At 35.3% G+C, this 19,485-nt stretch overlaps 1 protein-coding gene across 1 annotated transcript in view; it reads right to left on the reverse strand.

The window, feature by feature from the left end:
- PCLO (piccolo presynaptic cytomatrix protein) overlaps positions 1 to 19,485 on the reverse strand; it is a 310,788-nt gene that overhangs the window by 35,702 nt on the left and 255,601 nt on the right. Inside the window, exons 20-24 of the mRNA XM_062491657.1 lie at positions 18,723 to 18,903; positions 17,333 to 17,527; positions 15,911 to 16,093; positions 4,703 to 4,844; positions 1,350 to 1,417 (exon numbers count right to left, since the gene is read on the reverse strand). Coding sequence (XP_062347641.1) covers positions 1,350 to 1,417; positions 4,703 to 4,844; positions 15,911 to 16,093; positions 17,333 to 17,527; positions 18,723 to 18,903 — 769 coding nt within the window. The remainder of the gene's footprint in view (positions 1 to 1,349; positions 1,418 to 4,702; positions 4,845 to 15,910; positions 16,094 to 17,332; positions 17,528 to 18,722; positions 18,904 to 19,485) is intronic.

Below are 19,485 nucleotides of genomic sequence, written 5' to 3' on the forward strand. Positions count from 1 at the left end.
TTTACAATTATAAATTTGTGTAAAACTCATCATGACAAAATAAAAACTCCCAACTTCCCATTTTCATCCCACCATTTCTACTTAAAAACAAAGATTTTTTTCAACTTCTTAAAAATATTATTGAAAAATTTAATTTTGATAGGCAGATTATCATAGCATTTGATATTTGATATTTATTTGATAAAGCAGAATATTAAGCCATTTTGTAATGAGTACTATGTATGGAAATATTTAGTGAAATGCATATGCACTGGTAAGAATTCTTGCTTTGGAAAAAAGAACTTTACAGATCTACCTCTAAATTCTTATTTAATTTCTTCAGCTCTGTGGAATGTTAGACTGTTTTTAACCTCCAATATGGAAACAGCAATTACTTCCCCATGTATAGAGATTCTAGAAACCTGAAAAATGTTAATTTTTTTCCAATGACTAAACTTCAGATCAATTTATCAATTACATATATAAATTTTCAATTTATGAGTAAATTGATACTCAAAGCTGCATTGAAATGCATCTAAATGACAAATGTTCTTATTTTAAAAATAAATTGAATGTCATGATAATTAAGTTTCATATCTGATTTCAACATAAACACACACTTGAAAGAATATGCCTTATATGTAAAGGGAAATGGATTTTTCATAATGTGTCCTTCAGTACAAAACACTGTTCATTTCCGTGTGGTTTTCCATTGTTATACATGAAAAAGATAATCACATTTCCTATGAAATTTTGAAAGTCACTCTGTCAGGAGCTTTCCAGCTCCAATATTACAATGTCTTCCTCTTTCTCAGCACCACATTGCCACCAAAACAAAATCACTCAGGATTTCCCAATCAAATAAAAATTTCGTTATAGTGCATCTGCATTAAGTGCAGCAGTCAAGACTTCTCAGCTAATATTTTTTATTTGAAATTATCGTTTTATGTAAACACTGATATTAATGATTGCTTTATGAAGTAAATATTCTGAAATGTTATAAAAATAGAGCCTGACAGGCATTAGATATATTCTTTGAATCCACTGAGTATTGAGTCAGCTCTGTGCTTCGTATTTGCAATTTGAAAAGCAATGGACATGAGAAGAGAGATATTATATATTACTCACTGTAATCTAACTATTTGATTACTTTAAACAAACAGGTAAGACACCATTCTCATTTAAACTGAAGACTCATTACATTGGCATTCTGTGTAAAAGGCCTCCAGAGAAAATGAAGGTCAGGATTTTAATCTACAATACAAAGAGAGCATAGACTAATTTTTCATTGCGTAACAAGGAAAAGAAATAGGCGCATCCTTCCTACAAACATGGGGTATCACTGTAGAGCTGTTTGTATTTCTTTTTACCTTCTGAATCGGTTACTCCTACTCCCGACTGCTTTACTGGTTCTTGTCCATTCTGGCTCATCTTCCCTCTGTTAAAAGATATGGTGGTTGTTGTCAATAAAAACATATAAAGATGGGAGCTAAAACAATGATACCCCTAAGCCAACAAGACTTTGTTCTTTTAAGAATATTATCTTTTTTTATTATTATTCTTCTGAAGGCAGGCGCAATCTCATCTATGCTTGTACCTTCTTATAGAATGGGTCCATCAGGTGTTGTCTGCTACCTGCCCCACATCAGTCTGGGGCTGCACATCTTCTCACTTTCTCTTGTTATACTCAAACAGTGAAATAAATAATAAACGGTCACAAAAATTGATATTTGGTCTACAATACCATTACCTCAAAGGTAAGGCATACTTGTGGTTGTTATCTTCTTAAATGATTGCTTTACTTTACAGGTTAGATTTAGTATAAGAAAAAAATCCTTAAAACTTAACATTAAGTTGAGTGAGTGGAATGAATCATGCTCTGGAGTTCCCTATATTGCTGCATTTTATGTAGAAAGAATCTGCATTAGAATCCTGATGTCTACTTTTATACAATGAAAGTTAGGTAAAATATAAGCTATCTTTAAATATACTTGTTGCAAGCTCTAAAGCATGATTACAATCACTCTCAAACATTTGTGCTTCTACTTTTCTTTTTGCCTTAAGACTGATTGCTGTGATAGAGACTATAAGGCATTATCTCCAGTTGCATATGATTCCTTGGGGGTTAAAGGGTCATTCAGCACTGTTCTTTTCTACCTGTGAGCCAGCTTCATGTCTGAAGTTGTCTGAATTCATGGGGAACTAAAAATTTATTATAAATTTACATTTTTTCAAGTGATTTTATATTCATTTTTAACTAAAAGCTATTAATGTCCTCTTCTGTAGGCAATGCTTCATAAATCATTACAAATACAATACAAGAATTAATTTGTTCCGAGGGTTATATTCCTTACATACCATTCAATTGTTTTTCACCTTTGCATTCAAAATGAATTTTATTTTACAGCCATATCAGGCTACACAACACAAAGGCATAGAGAATCTGGTCTTTATCAGAGATAAGAACATGAGTAGCTTTCAGGGATATTACAGTTGTATAATAGGAGTATTTTAAAAATATTAAAAAAAGAAAGACTTTATAAGATATATTCAGATTTATGTAACTGTATAAAATCATTAATTTCCTTTGATAGTTATAGGTACTTAATATTGGCAAGTATTCTAATTAGTTGCCTCATCAAACAATTCCCATGGTGCCACCATTTAATTATTTTATTTTGCTTCAAGACTAATTGTTCGTACGGTTAAAACTACTTGGACTAAAACAAAGACTTTAAAATTCAGCATATCCAACAATTTCTTTTGATACACCAGAAACTTATTCTAAGCAGAGAGCTTATAACCAAAAAGGTTTTTAAATGCCAAGATACTTAAAAATATTTAGCCTACTTAATACTTCACATCCAAATTTTAAACTGTGGTCTTCTGGATTTCCTGAATTAGAGTATAAGGTCAGAGTCCCTGAAGTCATTATCAAGCCAGTATGAATGCAAATGATGAGTAGCATTTCAATTATGCATGTATTCAGATAAACGAGATTTTTTTATACAGAATTCAAAATGAAAAGAGTATTTTAAACATTCTCACAATCAATGATCTGACAGTAAACACTTATTTTGTCATTCATTTTCTTTATATTGTTAAGTAAAGCTCTGGAGACTAACATGGAAAATGAAGCAGGTCTTGTCTGTATAAATTTCCTGTGTAATTTTAAAGATTCTTTCTAATATCAGCATATAAATATCTTAATATAAAATGGCAGTATAAAAAAATAGTACAGCCTTAGAAAAAATGAGTGGTGCATATATGTTATTTAATTAAGCATAATTAATGAGAACAAATTCTATAAGTGAAAATCTGAAGCTGTGGAGACTTCCTCTTTCTTTTCAGTAGAAGTGGGGTTGATTTCAGGCTTAAGAGACCAATGAGTCTGTCTGCCAAATAGAAAGTAAGTGTAGGTACAGTCACATTGCTAGTCAATGCACAGTAAATGGTGTTATTTATAATGGACTCAAGTTTGGCAAGTGTGAACTGGAAATTTCTATTGAGATCTCCATCTTGTGTTATGCACAAAGATTTTATGCGTCTTTGCTTTTCTCACTAGGAGTAACAGCCCAATATTTTTCTTTTTCTTTTGATGCTATCAAAGACAAAGACAATCTTTCCCCTCCCCTTTTAGACTAGAACAATACAAGTGAAATTACAATTATAAGTGAAATAGAACAAATACGAGTGAAAAATTAAACAATTGTTGACCTAAGCTCACATAATCCTCCTAGATTCTGAAGGTGAGATTCAAGTTTTATGTTTATCCCTTTTTTCCCTTCAGCTACTAACAAGATGTAGACAAATACTATTGGGATTTGTTTTTGAAAATGATACTCAGAAATATCACAAATCTAGAGAATTTTCACTTCATTCCAGTTTTTCAAGGAAGCTTATGTCTTTTGTGATTAATAGTTCACAGTTTCAAGGGGAAAAAAAAAATTGTTCTAGAGAAAATACTGAACAACTACTGCATACAATGAATTAACGATGACCACCAACTAATGTTTTGAGAACAAAAAATTCAAAATTTTTTTTTCAGGCCAGAATAATTTAGTTGATCAGAATTTACTTTGTTCTGCTAGGGAATATAAATGAAATTGCTAAATGATGGTGCATGATGACAGAGGAGGTGAAAAAATCCTGGCAAAACATTTCTCTGTGGAGTACTTAAGTGGGTAAAAAATTTGGATAATTAAATCTTTTTATAGGATTATTACACTGATAGTAGCTTGATAATTCCTACAGGGATTCTGTACCAAAAAACTTTTTTCAGCTAAGAACTGAGATATCCTACTGAAACTCCCAAAAACTTGGGAAAAGTTTGGCTGTATCCTGAGTATGAATTCCCCTCAGTAGCACCTCTTTACAGAGGGAGGAAAATCTGAAAACTTAAACTAAGCTTCCTCAATCCTACAATAATTATACTTTTAAACCATAAGCCAAGCCCATCTCTATACACTTTCATCAAAGGCTGAGACCAGTACATCTATATACAGGAAGAACTTCATGAGTTTGAGGCAGAGGTTTAGTTGGTTATTAACAATTCAATGTTCATCAAAGCAGAATAAAAGTCTGAACTCTGGGGAATTCCCCCCAGGTAGCTGCTATTCTGCTTCATAAATCTGCAGAAGAAACTTCATAAGAAGATGACTGGCAGGTGAAAGTGCTATAAATTGTGCATGGAGGTTACAATATATTAACAGAAAAGCCTTACATTCTTGGGATGGGAAATAGATTATTCTCTGCCGTGGCACTGCTGCTGCCTTCGCTATCCATGCTGTATCCACTGCCAAAACTACTGGCTGATGAGCCAGTGGAGACAGAACTTTCTGCAGGTCGGTGATTAGTAGACCTTGCTGTACAGAGCAGGAACGTGTGGTTACTAAAAACTTGTAAGACATCAGTACCACTGACATTAAGAAAAAGTATAATTTATCAAAATCACATGCTGCAAACACTTTCACTTTTATATTTTACATTCAAATATTACTTTATCATATTTTGCATATGAAGTTTATTTTCAGGTAGAATAAAGTGTTCTAAACCAAATCGTACACCACCATATATTTTTTTTTTTCTCCAGTCATATTAATAGTTCAAATCAACAGCCTGAAGGAAAAAAAAGAGCAGGATAGAATAATTAACACTGCTTTTCTGATTAAAGGGACAGAAAGCTGTTATTTGCCTGAAACACTTCGTATGATATTCTAAAAATGAAAGCCCAGTGGGTCTTACTCATATTCCTCATGAAATGTTCTTTGCATTTGGTGATTTTGAGGACAGTTTGCAAAGATGTATAAGCACACAATCTATAGTCACAGAGAACATCCCCACCCCTCTTCAGACATAACACAGCTATGCATTATATTTCTCAAATGCTCCTACCCATCTGGATCTTTCTTACTACATGCATAGAATTTCAATGAGCATATTTTCATGGGAGATGCCTTAATCTAATTTAATACCATTTGGTGATAGTACAGCATATGCTAGTTTTGCTTCAGATTGCCTTATTTAGTGTTTTGGACATTACTGCACTATATGAAAAAAATCATCCAGTATTTGGCATTTAGCAAGTTGAGAAATATAAATGAAAAGGGACACAGTGACACTACATGTCAGGAACAACTACAATACAGGAACAGTAGAGTAGCTATTCTCATATTGAATAACACAATTGTCTGGGAATGTTATATAGATTTGGGGAAATTTTTTGCTAAACGTCCTCTAATACATCTGCTGTTGTCATGTTTCACCTATTTCAACCTACTGAGCATATCCACGGAAGATAGAAAATACTGTTTTGCAAAGTTATTTTTCTATGAAGTCTTAATGAGGTTTTATGTTGTTTTGCTGAAGTGTGAAACTCCTATGCAAGTAGTTGAAAGAGATTCTTCTTTAAAATAAATTAGTCAAGTATCTAACTGGAAATTTAATATGAGCCAGAGCCCCAACAATGACTTTCTTTAAACTGGCATTCAATATTTTTTATGTCTGACTAATTGAGTAATATTTTTGGTGAAGAATGCTGCATGCTGCCTGATGTGGGGCCAGGAAGTTGAGTGTCCTCAAACATAATGCAAAAACAGGTAAAACAGGTGAGTAATTTGAACTAGAAGAAATAAATTAAGCAATTCATTTATCATCAGTTTTTGGGCAAACTTTAATACAAAACTCTTATTCTCCACAGTGACTCTTCACTGGTAAACCACGTGTCAAGTAACTTTTTTTATATTTTCTAATCTGTTACTCTCCTTTGTTTCACTGTTGCCTACAACCAGAAGGGGAATTTATCAGTGAACATTGTTTTCAGATAAAATTATTCTTTAGCTCTGTTCCATGATTTTATACATTGATCATAGGCTGCCTTCTTGGATGGAAATACAAAAGGAAAAAAAAAATAAAATCATAGTGTTATTACCAAATACTCTCAATGTCTCACCTGGAGGAAAGTCACCCATGGTTTTCCAGAGAGACAGCCAGCTGGGGTGGCTGTGTGCAGTGGTTGCTCTATTGCTTTCAGCTGGTGGTGCTGTGAGTGAATTCCTATGCCTGCGGTGATATGTCAGCAAAATGCTGCTGAGAAATGCTGGGCAAGAGTGACATTTCAGAGATGAGAGGTCAAACTCTCCATTATGGTGCACTATTGCCACTTGCCCTGTATTCAACAGCCTGAACTGTGGCTCTCTCAGGCCTGTCCCTAACAAATTCACTACCTCAGTTCTCAGGTTTGCATGACATATATGTCTGCAGATGTTTTCTGTTTGGAATTCTGAGAGTTCCTTTAGATTAGGCAATTTTGTTCCCTTTTTTTTATTTTTCTTTTTTTGGGGGGGGGGCCATGGCATGACAAATGCCTCACAGGTGAGTACAAATCTGCAAAACCCACAGAAGCCAAAACAATATTGTGACAGCACAGTAAAGAATCTTCAGTCCTTCCCTCAGGCATGAATTTGCTTAGTGTAGCACATATATCCACCATAACGTATGTGGCCTGAGAGGATCTTTCATATCTAGTTTTTTTGTTGTTGTTTTTGTTTTTGTTTTTTTTTTCTTTTTTTACTGACTCTGCCGTAAAAACTACTGTCTGAATTAATTTCTTATATCTTTACTGGTGGATTTTTAAAACCAGTAAGAACCTAGAATTTAGTTCAATCCAGAAAAGCTTGAATTAAGCCTTTAGAAATGGATTAAAAGTTTTGCTTCATCTATTTATAATCAACCAAAAGCTGTTTCTTTTGAAACAGCTGTATCTTGATTACACATTCAGTATGATTTATTTTTAGTTTTTCTACTGTTTTCACTAATTCATATAATCTTCCATATCAATTTTTTGCATAAGATCACTTGGTGAATGGTTATAATGGATCCAAGTTTAGATTCATGACTGGATTTTGAAAACTCTGAAGTTTATGTTCTTCTTTTTTTCCTGTCTGCTCTATGAAAGTAATGAATCACAGTGTCAGTTTGTAACAAGAAATGAAGTCCACAAATAGATTTACAGCTGGTTTCATGACAGATTCAGAATCTGGATATGGAGATAATCTCACAACTTGTGAGACACCCACATTTTCTACATGTCAGGATTTTTACAGATCCATCTAGACCTCTAAGTTTCTGCTGGTTATATGCAAAACTTTGGAGTTGTAATGAAGTGGCAATGCTTGCTGCCATGCAATATTTTCCCTGAGAATAGTTATAACTATTTTCCATGCTTCTATGTTCAAGAAGCTAGTCTGCACACCCACTTGCAGTCTTGCCCTTTCTCTTTGAATACTTGAAAACATTGCCTTCAAAACTTTAACAAGAAAGTCAGAGCTCACTGTGTTGCTCCTCTAGTCTTACCAGTCTACATAAGGTCTGTGAAATCTTGAAAGTGTGAGAACATTTTCTACCTTGCTTGGTCAATTGGATTCATATCCATATGAAGGACAGGCAACTATTGCATTATATTTAGTTTTAATTTTACTTTTAATTGTGGTATTAGGGCAGGTTAATTCTGAGTTACAGAGGTTTTTCTTACAGCTGCTTATACTAGAAAATGATTTAGTCCTCAGGTATTAACATCAAAGCTCTGGCAGGAGGTGCTTTGGTCTGTAGCATTTGAGCAGTTTCATATGGATTCACTTGGGTCCAAAGATTAGATATTGTCATCTGGTATCACACAGGTGCCTGAAGCTACAAGGTCTTGCTTTACTGAAATCTCCAGTGTTGATCTGAATAGGAACTCAGGTGAAGGCATTTTCCATCATTTGAGTATTAAGTATTCAGAATGTGGAAGAGCTATATTTCATGGCTTCCTTGCCCTTTGTTTTCACAAATTATTCCCTGGCTCTTAAGCAACATCTCTAACCGTCCACCCCTCCCCAAAACAACCCTAAACCCAACAAGCAACTCCTAGAAACTCTTAGAAAGCTTAAAAATCTTTTAAATACTTGTCATAGGCAAGGTTTTGCTGCCAATTACATATGATTCTTAAAGCCTTACAATTTTAGAGAAAAGACCCTTCAGGCCTCAGCAGATGGAAGAGACAAAGCTTAACTGAAGATCATTATACACCTTCATCTGGCCTCTCTCTGGGAGAAAGCAGATAACCCTTCACCCCCTCCAGCCCTTTTTCTTTAAACCCTTTGCATAGCTTATCAGGTGCTTGGCACTTTTTATGGACTGCATTATTCCTGTTGTCTGGGCTGCCCAGCCACTGAACTATGGAGAATAGAAATACGAAATTAAAGTTTAAAACTCTAATATGAGCTGCTTTCTCTGAAATGGGGCACAGATTTTCCTATTATGCAAAGCTATTGTTGTGGTTTGATTTAATTTTCATCTGTTAATCCTATTTTGGCTGGTAGTTCCCTTGATGAGATGAAATGTTCTCTACTTGGAAAGGGTGTTAATGGGTACATATGTCACATTTAGTAGTTTGAAATGTGGTGTTAATGCTGCCTCTGAGTGATTCTGTTAAACTGCCTGTTTTACAGGCTCTGGCATGAGAAAAAATTCAGTTCAATCATTCTAGTGAATAATATATAAATGAGTTTATACATTAAAAAATATATATAAAGAAGTTCTCAACAGCTTACAGTATTTATTTCAGATTCCAAGAAAGTGGATGATAATTTAATACCTGAGGTAGGACCAGTGTTTCCCAAGAAAAAATGATAATGGTTAGATAGGATCCTTTTGTACTCTGTGTGGTTTACTGGAAGAAGAAAAAATTCCACAGAATGATGTTTGGACATGTATTCCCTTCTTGGAAAATAATTGCTGACTCAATAAAACAGAAGTTAGCACTGTCCCCATCTTTCAGTTCTTTTTATTTCTATTTTTGAAATTATTATTAGTATGGCAAAAATATGTATTTACTTATGCCTTGGCTTATGGACCCAGTTAGAAAATAAAGTTTTAGAACAAAGGAAAACATGTAAGTCACTCCTTAGTATGAAGAAAATTTCTTATTAAAATCATTAAGAGAGGAAAGCTTGGAAGGCATATGATTTCACTAAATCTTTCAGAAAATTGTTTTCAACAGACAACAGAGAAGATGCTTTGTTAAAACCTAATATAGGGAAGATAGATCATTCACACAGGAGCTATCAGTCAGCAGGAAAATGGAAACATTCCAGTGCTCTCAGCCACTCCAGCCATTCTTCTACAATGAGTGGATGTTTTTTAAGATTTAAATTTCAAAAAGTTGACTGTAGAGTTCTGTGTTTCATATGTAGGAAAGCAAAGATTCAACCAGCACTTTCTCCTGATGAATAAATTGTAGATGTTCCCCTTTCCAAGTTTCTGTCTAGAAACAGAAATACTCTGTCAAAACCATTGGGAATGATGGTTCTGTTTGTGAACTAAACAGGAGGAGGGAAAAATGCCTTCAAGTATGGATTCAGGATCAAGTTACAATTGGCCTCAAATTAGTAAAAAAAAAATTTTCTTTTAACTGTCCATCTTCTGAGAAGCTCCGGGTGACAAAAAAGGCTGAAAGCATCATGCTGAGTCATCTGAAAGAGATGCAAGCCCAAGGGAGAAGGTGAAAGCACTGATCTGCTGGGTGTAATTTTCTGATGATCATCAGACTGGGCATCTCATGCAGTGTCTGTTGGAAGAAGCTTGGCTTCCTTTCACTCTCAGTAGCCTTGTGTTTCAAACGCTTCAACCTCAAAGTGCCCCAAATGCCAATTTTCCTGTTTTTATGAAGTGTTTGTTACCATTAAAAGCAGGAGCTGCTTCAGCTTGCTCTGTTAGGCTCTACAGGGTAAAACTGTTGTTGGGACTGCATGTTGCATCTTTTGTGAATTTGCAACAGAATGGAGAAACAACTGGTCATCAAACACATCTACTTCAGGTCAGTAGTTTATTTTTCTAATGCTCCCTCATACTGAACAGGACTTTAAGCTAGGTCTCACCACAGCCACAGCTGTATATTAGACATGGATTTGACTCTACACTGAATAGGAATATTTTGTGAAATGTCAAGACAGCCCTTTACAGAAAAATTTACCATTTGAACTGAGTAGCAGAAGAACAACACACTTCTGAAACTGTGCTGAAGTAATTTCTTTTCCCAAGAAAGCAATTCAGATGAAAAAACTTTCCATGCACTCTGTGGGGTTAGTCTACCATACAGAATTTTGGAAAATAACTTTTGAAATAAGAGTTATCAAATGAAGAATCTGAGCAATTCTCTGAAATTGCACGTCATCTTAAAATGGTGGAAGAATAAATAGCAGAAATAACCAAAGCAAAATGGGCCAGCTATTAGATTGAAACAAGGTTGAAAAGACAGAATCTGATTACAGCTATCTGCAGAGAGTGGGGATGAACTGTTCTTGTTTTGATGACGATTCTTGGAAATATGTATTTGTAGCAATATGTATTTGTAGCAATAAGACCCATTTAACTCGGAAATTAAGAAACTAGTGACATGAGTCACTGAACACTTTGGGCTATAAATTATTTAAGTGTGAAGGAAATATCCTAAAATAATGTGGGAAATTAAAACATGGCACTGCCTATTAAATGTGTGAAAATGGATATAGACCAAAAGGGATCCCAAATAAGCAGGTATTTGGAACCACAATCATATCAAATTCAGAAGATTTATATAACCTAGGAATCAATTTCCTTTCACTCCATTGTTGCTAAAGCAAGTAAATGGAACTTAATGGTAAGGAAAATTCATGTCAATTTTAATTTCTTGCAGCTAAGTGGATAGAAATTGCACAATGCTGGCTCAGACTTGCATCATGGGCTGTATAGTGACAACAGTGTCTGTGTAGCTTTAACCTCTTATGTTGACACTTAAGAGAACGTGTGTCAGAGTTGTTGGTTCAAGGCACTTATAAGCAGGTGTGCTGCCTTTTGAACTGAGGAGTTTAAAACTGGCATTTTTTGAGTTGCTTATATTGATAGGCTTAATAGGGTACAATTCTGAAAACAGTGATGTAGAGTTTTGCTGCTGTAGGTATTCTAGCTACCAGTATCAGCTCTGAGAGTAGATCACCCCCTGACCAGTAAAATCACTTGACACAGCTGTTTGGAAAAGCCTTTGTGTCATGACAGAAAATGTGTAACATAAAAGATGGAAATGTTCTCTATGAAATGCTATGGTGCTTCATTTTCTCCTCTCCTCCTTGCCCCTGCCTTCCCCCCATCCCCCCGCCCCCAACATTTTCAGGGACAAAAAAAAAACATAGGTACACGTCAGAGGCTTCTTTAAAGAAAATGTTGTGATTTTAAATTGCTAGAGGTTTGATCTTGAAAAACCCTTTCCATTATTGAGAAATAGACAGAAATTCCTGTAGAATTATAATGTTGGTATTGCCTTAAATTACAGGCATGTTTGGATCTTTAACTGAAACACAGGGCAGTTTCTCTAGATCTTTAACATTTGCTAACTAATTCAGGTCAGGAGTACAGCAGTGTTTTTATCTTGACAGGTTGTTTGTTTGGGTTAATGTGAGGTAAATAGAAGAGGAGTTGCCTATGGCATCCATCAACAAATGATATACAAGCAATAGCATATTGACTTCTACCTTCTCTTTCATGAGTGTCTCTTGGAAAGAATGAAAAAATATATAGGGCTACAAAGCTGTGGAGACTTGAACTCAATGAGCTATTTACTATATAATTATTAATTTACTCTTCTTCAAAGATGCTAGGAAGATTCAAAATAAATTTCTAGAAATCCTCTTATTTGGTCATAAAATAATGGGTTTTTTGTTCACCCCTGGGTATTCTAATGTAATAAAGGAATTGATTTTTCATTGTACAATTATTGTCCTTTAGGGGAAAATGTGGCATCTTTTTCTGTGCAAATAAGGACAAGCCCATCAAATTTTACCCATTCAACTACATCTCTTTAGAGAGCACAGGCCCCTATAAAAGTGTGTAATTTTTAAAAAATGAGCAGTTATGTAGATAAATGCTGATTATATGATGCAAAATATCTTTTGTTTTCTGCTCTGAACTTACTTCCCTGAAGGCTACAATTTCTACTATGGTGAGGCAGAGGTGGTGCTCCTCTCTTCTTAACTCAGATGCTGAAGTTTTTTCCTGTTCCTTGTCATTCTTATTCACTTTATTGGAAGGTATTAATACTAAAACATTCTCTTCATCCCTTTAAATTTATAAGCTAGGTTTGAAAATACTTGTTCTTTGTATAAAATCAGTATAATTATATTCCAAATACAACTAGTCTTTCATATGCATGCATCTAGAGAACTAGTAATAATCATCAGAACATCTCCAACTCTCCAAATATCTGAAGAACTCTAAAATAATTTATTTAAAACATAGCTAACCTACCAAGAAAATTCCACACAATGAGAAGATTGTTCTGTGGGATAAATTACTGACTGAAAAGATGGTGGACTGAATCACACTGTGTCTAAAACTGACTCACCTGGTGGATAAACTCTAATACACAGATTTATGTTGAAGGAATTGTGCTTAATTTTATGTGAATATGTAATTGGAAATGATTCATAGATTGCACAAAACCTAAATCAAATTGACTCAAGCCTAGGCACTGCTCTCTTCCTCTGGCTTGGATTCCTTGCAACTTCTGGCTTCAAAGAGCTGGCTCTGAAATGTTATTGTTCCTCTCTGAGGGATGTGATGGCAAAGTGTAGCGTGGAGTTGGTTTCTTTGCAGATCACACTCTTATCTCTCATGGGCAATGACAAAATTATACTTCAAGGTTTATTATTAATTAATTGCTGTAGCTGAATGTTGGATTTTACAAAGGTTTTTTTTAAAAAAAAAACAACAGTTTTTGTTGCATCTTCACCTTGATTTTAAATCAGATTGATTTAAATATAGGTTTACTCTTTAAAAGGAATACAGAAACAATTCAGTTCAACAGAAAACTGATGAAACACCTTTGTATTCACAAGATTTGCTATTTATATTATAGGTGGTGGTTTTGTTTATAATTTCCTTTTTACTTCTCAATAGACACAGAATTAATAACTAACAAAATAGACCCAATAGAAAGGGTCCTATGAACCAGAAGCAGAGAAGGATTTCTCTGAGACACTCTCAGAATGACTGAGGATTCTTGCCTTGTTTGCTTTGTTGTTTTTTCTAGAGCCAGTTCAATTAAAGAGAAAAAAAATGAAGCTATTGAGAGACTAGATCAAAGGAGGACACATTTTCTGAGGGTTATTTTAGGCATAGAAGGACTTTACAGCATAGAATAATTTCCATCACCGTTGTGTAGTTGGACTGAAAAGAACCAAACAACTCCTCTAAAAGGTGTTGTTGTTTAATAAATGCACAGAGAAATAGCTGTGGCTAATAATAATAATAATAATAATAATAATAATAAACCAATAATGTTGTGGATCGTCTGTACTGGCTTCCTTAGTAAAAGGATTTGAGACATAGTAACAAAAAAATTACTAATTTGTCAAGATGACTGTTCCAGTCATTAAAACCAGTTCCTAATGTGTTCTTTTCCAGGTACCAACAAAGTAGGCTATAATGGAGGCAGGTACCACAAACATGCAACATCCCTTTAGGAATGGACTTGGAAATTGATGATGCCCTAACATTCACAGTTCACAATGCAGGGGAAGCCCTTCCTTCCTTTATCATCTCTTCATCCCACAAGGAAGTCCATAAGTTGGAAGCTGTTTTGAGTATCTTTGGTGCTTTTTCCATTTGGGGTTATAGACTCATCTCATTTTATTTTCATACTCCACAAAACTGCAGTGAAATCATCTTGCTTTTCATTCCTGCTAAAAGTCATGAGAGTCATTAACCTCCAAATGGTAACTACTGTCCCACCTTAAATGAATAAATTTGGACAAACTATCCTTGGTGCAATAAAGAGAAGCCAAAACATCCCACAGGTCTGAAACCAGTCTTATAAACATTGTGTAGGTGACCATGCATTGTGTTTATTTGTCAGAAGTAAAAAGACCAAAATACTATATCTCTGCATAACAATTCTAACATTTTTAATATATTATTGTGGACTCCTATTATTTATAATGTGGACTCTTATTCCCATAACTCTCTATGATGATTCCAATATTTCTGAGTCATGTATATATCAGTTCATAGTCTTTTTTTCAATTTTAAAAGTAAAGTTGGAATAACAATTTGTTGGCACAAGTACTTGAAGCCAACACACTCTCTATTTCCTTATTACAAAAGCGTATCTGAAACTTAATTCAACCTTATATCACAACCAAAATGTTTTGCATTACATGTCTGTGTGAAAAGGCATCACCACAGGGCTAGGAGTCTGGGATAAAACTCGACAGACAGGACACCTGGAAAAATCATAAAAGTCATTTACATTTGCATGGTCTATCCCCCAGGAGTGGTATGCAGTTTTCAGACACGATGCCTGAGCTTGTACGAAGACATTCTCTGGTGTTTGTGTAAATATATGGATTTATTGATGGATTCTAAAGGCTCTCCTAAGAAAAAAACCTTGGCATTTCTAAACGTTTGAAAAGATCTGTTACTTTTGTCCTGTTAATTAGTTGTTTTAACATCACATTCATCATCTGAGTGACTTGTTGCCTTTAGAATACGTTGTCTGAAGTACCATTTCCTCTTTCTCTCCTGCACCCCTCTGAGCCAGCTTATATTGTCCAATGTGTGCAATGGTGTTGACAGAAAAACCTTCAATGAATCCCGAGAACTTAGGAAGGGATTACAGCACAAGAGAACATCTGGGAGTTCAGTTAGAACATTTATTTGGATTATCCCTCAGATTCCATGGAAATAAACAAGATGCTCCAGCAGTCAAAAGAACAGTGGCAATTTGAACTGATTGAGAGTCTGGCTCTTTATTTGTGATGAGGGAATAAATTGGTGATATGTGGTATTACAGGTGCCTACAAGTAGAAAATATTTTTTAAAGATGCTGATAGGAAAATTATCAAGAGATTGAGCTATACATGGATCAAAACTCCTTTCCTTTCCACTGATGGTTTGAAAAATTATCTATGCTAATGACTGTTGACATGATAATGTTGGAAGAGGAAACAGGAATTCTTATTGTCCCAATTACATTTTCAGAAACAAAAATGTGCAGTTAGGTTGTTGTCACAGTACAAAAAATGTCCAATCATGCTTAAGCAGACCAGCTTGGATGCATGCTTTTTATTAGGCAACAACATGAGCAAAGCTATACTACTTTTCAACAGAATTCCAAGTACTCCAGTGGAATGGAAGTGCACACATTTGTTGTTTCATAATGCTTCATAACACAGTTTTTCATTATGGATTTATGTGCTGATAGGTGGAAAAATCAAGCAGAGTTCTTGATTCATGTTAACATTTACATCACTTAATGGAGGGGTAAAATAAAAAAAAATTAAATATTGCAATGACTTAGTTGACATGGCAAGAAGTATTTGGGATGTAGTGGGTTTCTTAACCATGTCTTTCTGCTCACCTCCTTCAGGCTTGACTGGTCCATCAGACATCACTTTCCTGAGGGCTAGTTGGCTTTGGTCTTTGTTGTCATTGGCTGGTGGAGGCAGATTGTCAGACTGAGTTCTTTGAATGGGGAGGACTCCTGCTATGCTGTGTCTGTGCTGCTTCCTGGCATGATTAGACTGACCGCTTTTATGTGCTGCTGTGGCAGTGTGGGTGAAATGGAAACCCAGAGTATGTATCCTCAGATGGAACCAGCTTAAATGTTATTCATGCAAACAGAAGTGTTTTTTTTCTGTATTTAAGTAATTAGTGTTTTCAAACACCAAAGAGACACCACATGCACAGCATTAAAGAGTATCAAAACTGGCTGTTTCTGTATTAATGACAGTGAAGACAAGGGGAATAATTTTCCCCCAGTTTTGCATTATACCATGGTGATTTTATGGCATATCAACAAATCCTAAAGACAAACACAATGACTTCACAGTCAGAGAGATTTAATTAATCATCAACTAAACCCTCAGCTAGCAATCAGATGATACTTGTCTGAAATATACTCTGGAAAGTAATCCTTTTGAATGGAATAATTCTATTCATTAACCTATTTGAAGTTGTCAGATGAAATCTATCTTGACCCTTAATCAATACACGTTAAAAAATTACTTGAAAAATCGAATTGTGACACCTGACTTAGCTCTCAACTCCCTCTGAGTTTTCTGACTTGACAACATTGTTGAAATCTGATGTTGTTACTGGCTCTGTGTGTTTAATGGTTTTGCACTTATTGTGTTTAATGTTTTTATTGTATTTCTGTTCTGCTTATCACTAACACAATCTTATCTGAGATATAAAGAAGGTTGCCTTATATTTCCTTTCAAAAAAAAATATAGATATTTACAGTCATGTTTCAAAAATAGAAATCTCAGCCATGTAGTTAAAAAATGTTTCTTTAACTTCAAATCTCTTTTTGTGTGTATAGTACTGTCCTTCATGATTACTACTTATAGATACATCCAGTTATTAATGTGGTCTCAGTCTTATATGCAATTTGAAAAGCTGGCAGTTGCATCTCTGCAGTTTTTGATTCTTTTGTTGGTAGGTATTTAGTGACATCAAAACACAATGGACTTCTCTGTGAGTCATGCACAACCATGGAACGTCATGGACCATGAGTGAAGGGACTGATGGAGAAACAGCCAGTTTCACTGCAGTCTTTATAAAATAAATAAATAAATAAATAAAAGACTTCTAAATACAAGAGTATATTGTAATTATATGTATTCACACACAGGCACACAAAGAAAGACATTGAACAGAGTGAGCACAGTGTGCCAAGAACAGAAAAAAAAAAAATAGCCAAAAAGGGAAGGACAGCAGGGAAAAAGGCAACAGATGAACATTAAGCTGCCATGCTGAGGAATTTATTTGCGTCTTTTACTTGGTTGAAGGCGAAGCTGCTGCACAGCTGCTTCAGCAGCGGCGATGGCTGCCCCAGCGTCTTCAAGGTGAGTTTGAGTGACGCTGGTTTTGCTTTGGCTGCGAGATGGACCGTGAGAGCGCAGATGTCCTTCAGAAGAAGATTTGGAGCTCCCTGGGCTGCTGTGGGATTTCTCAATGGTGGGCACCTGCATGTCTACCAGGAAAATGAAGAAGCACAACTCTTGCATTTATTAAAAACAAACTATTTCATCCTCTTTCTTTTGACTGGTCTTTCTGGATGAATTCCAGAACAAGGCATAAAGATTAAGCTGTGCCTTTCCATTTGAAGTATCATGATATATCGCAATTAGGAAACTCTTATGAAGCACTGTTTTCTACTTCCTCCGAAGTTACCTGGCCCAAAGAAAAATTTATTTAGTACTGTTTTTTTGTCACCTGTGAATTAGACCTCCTGTGCTGGTTCAAAGTGGTGGAATGATGGCATAGTGTTTTCCACTTTCTATTCTCTAGTATGCCGAGGCTAAACAGCACCACCTGCACCAGTACCAAACACTTAGCAAATGTAAGTCATTTTATCCTGAATAATGCCATCAGGAAAATCACAGCCTAACTTACAACATCTTCTACACTTACCCCTAATTCAGACAGACATCTTATATAGACACCAGTCCCTGGCAAAATGTTACACAGAGAAATAGAGAGGAGATGGAGCAGGGTCTTGTCCCTCTGGGGCTCTAATCTGGATTGTAGATGGAATGTTTTTTGCTTTGATTGGACACATAAGGTGCTCTAATTGAGCACCTGTCCACTGACAACTTAGCATAAAAAAAAGAATTAGAGACAAATTTCTTGGAGCAGGAGACACTGAAATCAATTCTTCTTTTGTAAACATTAGTATATTTCTACTGTATCAGCTCCACTGATTTCCAATACAACTGAGATGTGCTGCAATCCATTATTATTGACTGGAAATGCATATGCACTATTGCAACATAATTGTTGTTCTATAAAATATTAACGTGGCATTTTCGGAAGAAAAAAAATCCATAGAATATTTAAGGAACATGAAAAATAGAAAGTAAATATGTATTGAGTTTGCCCAAGGCTATCAAGAAAATGAAAAGGGCACAGAATCTATAGCAGGTGAGCAAAGCACATATAGTCTGTATGCCGCTGTTTTAAGGACATAATTACTCAGTAAGCTGGCTGAGAAGACAATTTAAGCCTTGTCTCCAACTAATTAATCACAGAGATAAATGCATTTTTAATCAAAATGTATATAAACTTCATACCATTATCTTTATTTTTCTGTTAGAACTTACATATAGCAAAGGTTTACACATCATCTGGGAAAATATTTCATATCAGGAGCACCAAGTCATTCCTACCCTTGGAGGGGTCTGGGAAGATTCCATGACTTCTGCTCTTGATGACAGATGGTTTTGGAGATTGCTGGCTACTCTTTTCAGAATGAGATTTCCCATGATCTATGTTTTCACTCTGTTCTTTAAGAGGATACCACCGGGGAGTGTTGTCAAGCTGAGAGATGCTGGATAACTCAATTAATACCTACAAATAAATCAAAGTATAATATATGGCTTGTATCTGACGCATTAATGATTGCACTCAGCAGAAGAGACTAAAGTTGTGTTGTCAGAAGCTGCAGTCATGTGTAAGAGTGAAGGGTATAAGGCTGCGCGCTGAGAGGTTCAGGAGTCTCTGAGCACGCCGTGACCCCAAACCCAGATTCAGTAGCATATTGATGTGTCTGAACCAATGTCTTCTCACCAGGACCTCAGTAAGGACAATGAGCTGAGTCCTCTGAGTATGACATAGCTCCACACAAAGATGACTGGGCAGTTTCGAGGGCAGCTTGTGAGCACTAGCTTGATAGCTTCAGTAAAAAGACATTAAAAAGACATCCAGGCATTCTGCCTCTGTACAGGCATATTTTAATAGGATAACCAAGCAGTATAATTTTCTCCCTTTTATCAGTGCTTTTAAGGGGGGGTGGGGCAAGTTTCATATTTGTTTTTATTAAAATCTTCAATAATATGAAACTCATGCTTCTTCAGTGTGTAAAAAAATCCACATATGTAAAAGTAGCAACAAAAAGAGAAAAACAGGGTTACTCTTGCACTTCACTAAAAT

Source organism: Cinclus cinclus, chromosome 4, assembly GCF_963662255.1.
Source record: "Cinclus cinclus chromosome 4, bCinCin1.1, whole genome shotgun sequence".
Classification (NCBI taxonomy): Eukaryota; Metazoa; Chordata; class Aves; order Passeriformes; family Cinclidae; genus Cinclus; species Cinclus cinclus.